The 9507-nt window shown below is 43.5% G+C and overlaps 1 protein-coding gene across 9 annotated transcripts in view; it reads left to right on the top strand.

Annotated features, from left to right (window-relative positions):
- The first annotated feature begins 414 nt into the window (after positions 1–414).
- LOC118301308 (unconventional myosin-XVIIIa-like) overlaps positions 415–9507 on the top strand; it is a 58937-nt gene continuing 49844 nt past the window's right edge. For 5 of the 9 annotated variants that reach the window (XM_047330531.1, XM_035626698.2, XM_047330535.1 and 2 more), the window contains exons 1-3: positions 7981–8119; positions 8765–8831; positions 8993–9016. In XM_047330531.1, coding sequence (XP_047186487.1) covers positions 8793–8831; positions 8993–9016 — 63 coding nt within the window. In that variant the 5' untranslated portion in view covers positions 7981–8119; positions 8765–8792. Of the gene's footprint in view, positions 510–1730; positions 1802–1929; positions 2979–7980; positions 8120–8764; positions 8832–8992; positions 9017–9507 lie in introns of those variants that run through there. The other 4 variants (XM_047330536.1, XM_047330534.1, XM_047330532.1 and 1 more) reach the window with 2 other exon arrangements.

The following is a 9507-nucleotide window of genomic DNA, read 5'->3' as shown; positions in this document are numbered from 1 at the left end:
TCACTGCTGTCCAGTTTACACCGGTGCTGCCTTCACTTACTGCTGGAAATATTAGAACTTAGAGCCATTCAAACGTCAACGACCCAAATACGATTGCATTTGACCACACATCATATTTAATTTTGTCGACTGATTGGTTGATTTGTACTCTTTGGTATTGAATCGGTAGCTTTTGTGAAGTAGTCAAGAGATAGCCTACTTGCTTCTTTTTTTATACAAACGTGTTTAAAAGTCACTAATTTATTCATTTTCAATTATTCTACTGCAGGACTGAGAAACCATTCAGCTGCTGTTGTTTTTTCCTCTTAATTTATACACTCAACGATTCATTGCCTGCCTATAAGTCCGTATTATCATAAGCCCGATAGGATGACGCAACGTCGGAGCTTTTGATGAGCACTCGAACGCATCAGCGGTACATTTCCTTGCACCTACTGTCAATTCTCGGGAAGAAAATGCTGAAAAACTTCTAGAAAGACCACAACGCTGTCACTGTCGGGCAATTGCAGGTAGGTCCTTGTCACATCTGCTCACGGTGTTTACTCTATGAATATATATATATATATATATATTTTTTATCCATGACACGTCTGATACAGGAAAGTGTTCCCCTAAGGCCACCGGTGCTGGAGAACGAGGGCAAAGCAGCTTACAGGCAGAGCATTACGGCCGAGCGACTCAGCTCTGCCATGTGTACAGCAATCTTCAGTAAACCTCAAATACAAGGATGTGTTCTCATTTCCCGTAAAAAAAAAAAAATTAAAAATTAAAATAATAATAATAATAAAAAAGTTTCTACCAGAGTATTCATTGAATGCAAAGTGGCTGGCTGCAATTGCCTTTTGCTATTGCGTAGCCTCTCTCAACCCGGGACACGTGATTATGTGCGGATTAAGTGCGAATCGGACTGTGCATGGCTTGGCCAGCACGAAGCAGGGTTGCAGACCCCTGCACAAATGTTGAGATGCACAGCAGCCGGTGGTGATGCTGGTCGGGTCGACAGCGAGGCACACGAGGTCAGTGTGCAGTGTCAGTGTAATGGACCGGGGTGAACGCATCTCAATCCGAATCTGGATCATGCAGTAGTTATGACTGAAGGCCATCTTTTTCTTTTATAATGCATCAATAGGTGATGTCCGTTCCCCTGACACGCAGCCGACAGAGTAGACCTTCCCCTTTGGATTTCAATTGATTTCGATTGTGCTTCTGATTAAAAGGATAAGAAAAGAGTCAGGCCATGGCGTCATGCAACTCACTATTTGATAAGAGAATCAACCCATAAGATGATGGCAGAATGTACGTGTCAAGAGTCAAGACCGATGGACTTAAGTATTGGACTATGAACCTTGGCAGCCGATGCACCTTTCCTTGAGGGGGGTAATTATTTGGTCAAAAGAACATGGCTGATGATTGATTTTCTTTTTAACGATCAATATAATAGAAGTACAATAAAAAAAACACACGTTTAATCAGCTTCTTATTTCTTGTTGAATCTCTAAAAGGTCACATTTCTTCATCGGTGTTATTAAGATCACAGATTCAAGAAGCAAGAAAATCCTACAGTTTTTGGTGACAGACACTAAATGAAAACTAGCCCGATCAATGCTGACGACCTGAGCTGAGCAGTGGCAGATCTGACGTACTTATTATTGAAATAACAGCTGCAACAAAATGACCCTCACTCCCACTTTCTTCCACAAACGAGTTGATCCGAGTACTGGTGGTACGATCGTGGGCCAGGTCAGGAGAAGCGGACACCTCGGGCCTGCACAACCCTAACTTACTGCATGACGAAACAGATGTGAGACCAATAATCAGCTTGCCAGTTTCTTCTTCTGTCGAGTTCTGATTGTAACATTGAATGAATTGTATTATTATCCTCTCGGCAAATATGGTGTTGGTTTTCTCTTTTACTCTCTTCCCTTACAGATGACACTACTGGTCCACATCTCCCCTTTGTGCCCTCTGGGGCTTTGATGGTAGTTTATATTTCTTGCTGAACAATTCAAGCTGGTAAAGCGAGCATGTTTCACCTGATTAAGAAAGACAAGGAGAAGGAGAAGGAAAAGGACTTGGGAAAGAAAGAAAAGAAAGACAAGAAAGACAAGAAAGAGCGCATGTCCCAGGCGGAGTTAAAGAGCCTGGAAGAGATGAGCATACGCAGGGGCTTTTTCCACCTCAACCGAGGGAGCTCCAAGAAGGACCCGAGGAGCAAGTTGGAGATCTCCGGTCCCATTCCCATCAAGGTGGCCAGCAACACAGAGCTCTGCCTGACGGACCTGGAGGCCGAGCGCCCTCCCAGCACACAGCAGGATGTGTGCGAAGACGTGAAGGCAGATGAACCGGAACACCGTCAGAGCTCTGTGAAGGTGAGAGCAGCTAGATTCGGGGAATTGGCCAGGTTGAATTGTGCGGCGGGCCAGAGGCACGTGACCTTCAGCCAGACGAGCAAAGGGGACCAGGCTTTGGAGGATTCAAATCCTTCAGGGCAGAGCTGGAATACATCCGCTTTAAAGTACCAGCCCGACTCAAAAGGCACCGATGTGGTTCATATTCCTGAGTTGGTGGAGAAGACCTTCCCGGGTGCGGACCTGCAGTTGCCCGTGCTTGTGGCCCCGCCGATACCGGACCCAAGAGAACTCGAGCTGCAGCGGCGCAACACCGGGGACTTTGGCTTCTCCTTGCGGAGGACCACCATGCTAGACAGGCTCCCCGACGGACGGGTGAGTCGACACGTGGTGCACTTTGCCGAACCGGGCGCCGGGACCAAGGATCGGGCCCTGGGCCTGGTGCCCGGAGACAGGCTGGTGGAAATAAACGGGATCAATGTGGAGAGGAAGAGCAGGGACGAGATAGTGGAGATGATCCGTCAGTCGGGAGAGTCGGTCCGGCTGAAGGTGCAGCCGATTCTGGAGCTGAGCGAGTTGAACCGCAGCTGGCTGAGGACCTCCCAAGGCCTGCAAAAAGAAGTCTCTGATGTGAGTAGTACTGTTTTTTTTGTTTTTTTTGATTGCTGCAATTCCACTTTGGATCTGATGAGAGTTTCAGACTTGTGAAAAAAAATATTCTCCGCATTTGTTTTGCTCTGATAAGCTTGCTTCTCTGGATCTATGTTATTTGGGTTTTTACGTGGACGTTGGGCAAACATAAAATGGGCAAAAGTTCTCACCTCAAATTTGGCATTGTTTTGTTTTTTTCTTTCTTCCAATGTATCGCTTCTGCACTCACATATTGTGCTTTTGTGTTCGCATGTATGTGGGAGTGTGTGTTTTGAAAGAGAGAATGTGTTCTGGGGTATATATAATCCCCCGACCCCACCCCCCGTCCTTTGACTGTAAACAAAGGGATGCTAAAGGAAACAATGGCCTGAACGCCACCGCAGCCAATGGCCATATGGTCGTTGGAGACTCTGCTGGCTGCTCATTCAGTTCAGTCTTTTTTCCCCCTTTGCTTGGATAATCATGTGCAACAAGTAGAAGGGCATCGAGTTAAACTGTTTATCAGGCAACACCTGAATTTCTTTAGTGTTTTATGTTTAGAGAGATAAACTGGGAAGTATATTGTTTTTTTAATCAGTATTGTCTTGACAGGACTCCTATAAAAACATCTTCAATATGGAGATGTAGGTTTTATTCTTTAATCACATCAAAAATGAGCAAAATAGAAGCAACCATTTTTTATTAAAAGCTCCTGCTAAACCTTAATGATGGACCTCACATGTGTCTCATTTCTGTTTAAATTGAAAAGGCGTCATTTTATTAGAGATATCACTGAACCATAGAATTTGGCGCTGTAAAAACATCAGGTGGGAACATGATCTGATGACCACGATGATCTGTTTGCGTCATATTGTCTCTTCCTCCATTCATCCTTTTTTTACCAAAGCATTTATAGTTTTCAAATGCACTTCAGTGGGAAGGTACTCCCTAGAGGAGACACTCGTCTCCCTGTCTTACTTATGTCCTACATTCTACCAACCTTGATAATCATCACAAGATGGGCCAGTTGAAAAAATATGTGAAAATGTGCATGTGAGGCTGACCCAGAACCAACGGCACTATTTATAGGCGGGTTATAATAAGATCTGGAATATAGCTCTTTAGCTCTGCAACACACAGCTCTGAGCCACTGGGCGGTTCAGGAGACAGAGCGGGTCGTCCACTTACCAACCCCGCTGTGTGTAGAGAAGCGCTGTATGAATGTGACTTTTACTGCAAAGTGCTGTAGGTGGTCAATAAGACTAGAAAAATGCTACATAAATACAGTCAATTTACCATATGTGATGCAATATGGTAAATTGACTGTATTGGCTAAATTTATTTCAAGGAACAATTTGACATGTTATTATAATATTAAGATTGTTTGCTGTCTTGCTAAGAGTTACACGAAAGAGTCGGTGCTACCCCTTATGCCTGTTCATGGTATAGCCAGGAGACAGTCATCTCAGCCCAAGGTCAGCAGCGCCACAACTCACAAATGAACACGTGTACACAGTTTTTTCGTGATGTCACTAAACTGTGAAAAAGTTGTGGTTTGAAAGGGGATTATGTGCTGCAGCAGTGACTCAAGTGAGTCTTGACAAGGCGGGCAGCGATGATCTGTCTAATTGCAGTGAGCACAATAGAGCACAATGACACACAGTCTGTCACTGAACAAAAACCTAAGTGCTCAGTGTTGGTGTCAGTGAAACACCTGCTCTCCATCTGCCCGCTGTGGTTTTCTTTAATGTCTCTGATTACAGTGCTGTCAGATGGCTGGCTCCAGGCGGTGCGCTAGGCCCCTCACCTTCACATGCAAATCTCTCTGGCTGCCAGAGAGTAAATAAAATAAATTTCATCTTGACCTCTTTGGGCATTTATTGAATACTTTCTCAAAGATTTGATTATTTGGTTTTCTAAAGGTCAGTAGGGGAAAAAAAAAGTGCTGCTTCTGTACATGAAATCTTCACCAAGAATAAATAAATGAAAACACAAACAAACATTTTATTATTTTATTTCATGCCTTGGCCAGGTATGCACAGATTAACACTTTAACTTTTTTTCTTCTTCATTGGTTGGCAACCATTGTCGTCCAAACAACAACAACAACAACAACAACAACAACAACAACAGATTTTGTTTTTTAAATTTTGATTCTCATTTGATTCATTTTACCTCCACATTCAGGCTAATAATTAGTTGTCTGCATTTCTGCAATTCAATTCAACTTTATTTGTATCGTGCCACATCACAACATACGTGATACGGTACTTTAATATATTTAATTTTAATATATATATGTCTTTATATGGTCTCCTCCTTTTAAAGTGAGGGCCAGTTCGGGCTGAACATTAGTCACCCGAGCTTGCACCTCTTTTTTTTAATTTTGAAAACATTGTTTAAATATTTTAGCCCATCAACAAATATCCGAGATCATACCCTCCACTAGCTGATTTTTAAAACTTTTACTTTCAATAAAACCGAGAGCCTGAATTTTTAATAACGTCGCCCACTGCTGACTGTTCCATCTACAACATCCCTGCATCGACTCGCCTCTCGTCTCTCATCCCATATACTTCCTCTCTGTCTGCGGACCAGACACAGTTTTATCATTAGTGAATTAGCTAATGGTGTAATCTCCTCCCCAAGATGCCCATTTGAATTACATCATCCCTGTTTCCAGTGTGGAGACGCTCCAGTAGCAGAGAGTATTAGCGCAGGCGTGGATTTAGAAAGAGGCGGAGCTTCCGAGGTTAAAGCCGTTTGGTTCATGATAGAGGCTGCACTGGAGATGTCATTTTTCTTCCCTCCATTTGTGAATATTTCATAATTTATTACATACAAGTGACATGGGTTTCTGGCTTTAGCGTTGTCAGCTGAAATGAGGAGCTGTAACTTCTGTGACAGTAGTTGGACATACTGGACATTCCTGGGCGTGTCACTGACAGCATGTCTGTCAGTCAACGTCACAGCGACACTTCTCAGACGCACCCTCATCGCGTCAGCCGAAAGGAAATGGTACTTTAGGTGTGCATTGTAATTTTTTTCCATGATATATTGATAAGTGTCACACACTTAATGTATATATCATGCTGTTTTATTTCAATGACAAGTGTTTGCTGTCACCACAGTATTCCTGGGGTTCTACTACATTTACATACTTCCTGATGTCTGTGCATGTGGTGGAAAATGTCTTTGGCTGTTACATTAGACTTTGATTATTATTTTTTTTTTACCTCTCTGCTTCCATCTGATCACAGAAAGTGCAGGTGAACACACACACACACCTGTCTGAGTCTGAGTTTCAACTTGCTGCTCCTATATCTTGTCAATGTGGCCTACTTTCGGGAAGAAGTTCTGATTTTCAGGCCCGTTGAGTCTTACTGAATAAAATCTGGGTCACATCCTGGAATCTGCAGAGGACGGCGGAGGATGGCAGAGTGTGATCACATGATTCACTTCTGCTCGTAGGTGCCAAAGTCTGGACACTGGTCAGATATCGTGCAGGCATGGTCGAGAGTTTAATCTGAAAGCGTGAGCTTCTCGAAACTTTTATTTCAAGATTATACAGATAAAAGAGGAGGATGTGTCTTTAGCTTATCTCATCTTATCTCATCATCTCTTCCCGGTTAGCTCAAACTTTTGGTAACCAGAAGTATACTGTAGGTTGTCTGTCAAATTCAAAATAAATATTTCACTAATGCAATGTTTATATTACAATTTACAGCAGGATTTGAACGTGCAATTTCGGATATGGAAATATTCAACTGGGTCTGAATCTGCAGTGTTTTTAATATATCTTTAATCTTTGGTGGGCACAGTGTGGACGAACAGTGGGCGTGATGCAGTGTAACTGACTCTGGGGATTAGCAGACTGTGCTAGAGAGATCAGCTAGGCCATGTGTTTGGCTGGATCTCGCTGGGTGCTCATATGTGAATTGTGTGAAAAATAAATGCCTTAAATCAGATAGTAGATCATTTTAGTAGAATTTTTTTTGTACATTAAAATCAGAAACCTTTTGGTTCAACTGATTCTGGTAACAGACACTGTATGATTTGCAAATAGGAGCTGGTTATTTGATAGATGAAATAGTTTGGATCACTCAACCCCGCCCCGCCAAGCCTGTTCCTACATTTATGTGTTTTCCTTGTGTGACTACACTCCTTGTCGACCTAATGTCAACTCACATGCATTACATTAGTGTTTTCATCAAACTGGTTTTACAGCAATGCAGTTTCATAGACAGCTCTTTCATTTCAAGCCACGCTGCACATTTGGGGGACAGTTGTATCATTTTAAAATGTTTAAAAATCTTGACTCGCACTTGGCTGCGGACGTACAGGAAGCGAGCGTTAACTGGTGCGTCCTCGGGCCCCTGCTTGGTGCCAAGGGGTCGCCAAAGAACAACATCTCGAATTTGGGTCAGTGGTGTGCCTGTGAAATGGAGAAATCAAATACATTGTGTAACAGCTCCCTCTTGTGGTGAAAGAACATGGCGTGGCCTCAGATCTGTACATCAGCTGCATAGTGAGAGAGCTGCCCCACCGCAGGCTCATCTTATTCAAAGTAATGAAAAAACACATGGTTTATTGTTTGATGTGCAGGTAAGGGAGTCAACGCGGAGGGAATCAGAAGAATGAATAAGCTTGAATTCAAATGTGAAATCTGTATGGAGTAGAACATTCTTGCACTTTGTTTCAACTGTCAATCTTATACTTGCATTACTCTGTTTTGTTGTTGTTGCTATGCCAAAATTTAAAGGGCACACAACAGTTTGTTTTGCACCTGATGGGAGAGACCACCTCTCTGATTCCCAAGGGAAGAGAGGGGGAGGGGGGGAAAGTGGCAGTGGTAATTAATGTGGCTGTGCAAGTTCTTTTTATAGCCCCTCTGTATTTCAGCAGCTGTCCCTCTTCTATCTCCCTGCCCAGTCCCTCTCACATTCCCCAACCCGCCTGCCTCCACTCCTCACACCACAGCTTTACCCCGCCGTTCCTGACCGGGACCCCGCCCTCCATGTTGCCTATCCCCCTCACTCACTCGGGACTAGCGAGCGTGTGCTCTTTGCAGACCCAGGGTCCCGACCGTGTGCTCCAGTGACGGAGCGAAGATCGGAAGGTTGACCTGGCCCAGAGAGAAGGTAAATGGGCTCGGGCCTCCGGTGGACTTTGTGTGTGTGGTGGTGAGCAGTGTGATCTGCTCTGGTTAGCAGTTCCATTAGGGCTCTGATGGCGTCTCAGAGGGGGCCTCCTGCTGAAACTATTTATAGGAGTGGACTCAGTCCTGACTGATGAAAGCAGGGGTAGAGATGGTGAAACATGTTGCTGCGCAACTGACTTTGCTGTTTTTCCCTCAATGAGTAGAAGTCAGGACAGGCGTCTACAAATTGTAGCAAGCTGCATGTCTGCCTGGTTGTTGAGTGTAGGGAAGTGTTTGTATGTCTTGTGCTCCCGACAACACTTCCGTTGTTCTGTCAAATGTTTTCCGATTGAATTTTTGTGAAATGAAACGGCCGGCGAGCATTGGATGTGATGAGTTCAGGTCTCGTTAGATCTTCATGTTCATGTTTTCCACGTTACCACTTGACGTGTGAAACCATTCCTTTTTAATTCTGTTGTTAATGTTCTGTTCTCACTGCCGCATTGTCCAACTGCCCACCGCTCATACATAAAGTCCCATTCTTCATCCCTCTTCACAGTACATCCTCCTCTTCCTGGCTGTCTGTCATTTTTTCTCCCCTTCTCCTCTCATCATTCCATATATTTTTGCTCTCCACGCCGCACAGCTTGTTCCGTGACTTCGGGCGTGTCACCATGGCATACAAATCACGCTTTTCATTCTGGGAGCAAAAGGGAAGTCTTACTTTTCTGGATTTGTTTTTTCCCCATTTTGCCCTACACTTTATATCTGCATCTTGTTGCCTGTTCATTTTGTGAAATGGTCTTTTTTTTTGTCAATACAAAAAAGCTCAATATGTGGTTTGATTTTATTTGTGTTGCTTCTTGTTGTGTAGGTTAAAGTTGAGAACAAGCCAGAAGTAAGTGTCATTTCCGCCTGCATGATAAACTGTTTTGTGTGCTGAAAGAAACTAGTCTACTAATCATGATCTCAACCTTCTGCAAGATGAAGTTAACCATGATCCTGGGAAGTTGGTTATATTGGAATAGGCGACGGCAAGTACAGTTCTGAATGAGTAATGAAGGGTAGGTTCATAGGGCTTGGGATATATTGTATATGAACAAATATATAAGCAAATATATCTCATGTTTGCAATTTAGATTATATGCTTAGGTTTCGTGGGGAGCTTTTATTCTGAACAATCAACACATTCAGTGTTGCTTACAAAAAATGCATTGTGTTCATCTTAAACTGCCTGTATTAAAAACTTTTGTTTGCTTATTGGCAGTCTTCCTGTCTAACTGTCTGTGTCGGGATGTACTGCCACAAGCTCAAAGTCGGAAAAAACGTGAAATCATTGGCAAGATACTGTTTGCGTCACGCCGACAAGCATGATCCTTGCGTGTTGCA

Source organism: Scophthalmus maximus, chromosome 2 (genome assembly GCF_022379125.1).
Source record: "Scophthalmus maximus strain ysfricsl-2021 chromosome 2, ASM2237912v1, whole genome shotgun sequence".
Lineage (NCBI taxonomy): Eukaryota > Metazoa > Chordata > Actinopteri > Pleuronectiformes > Scophthalmidae > Scophthalmus > Scophthalmus maximus.
The sequence above is the reverse complement of the archived record's forward strand: the minus strand, read 5'-3'. Positions and strand labels throughout refer to the sequence as shown.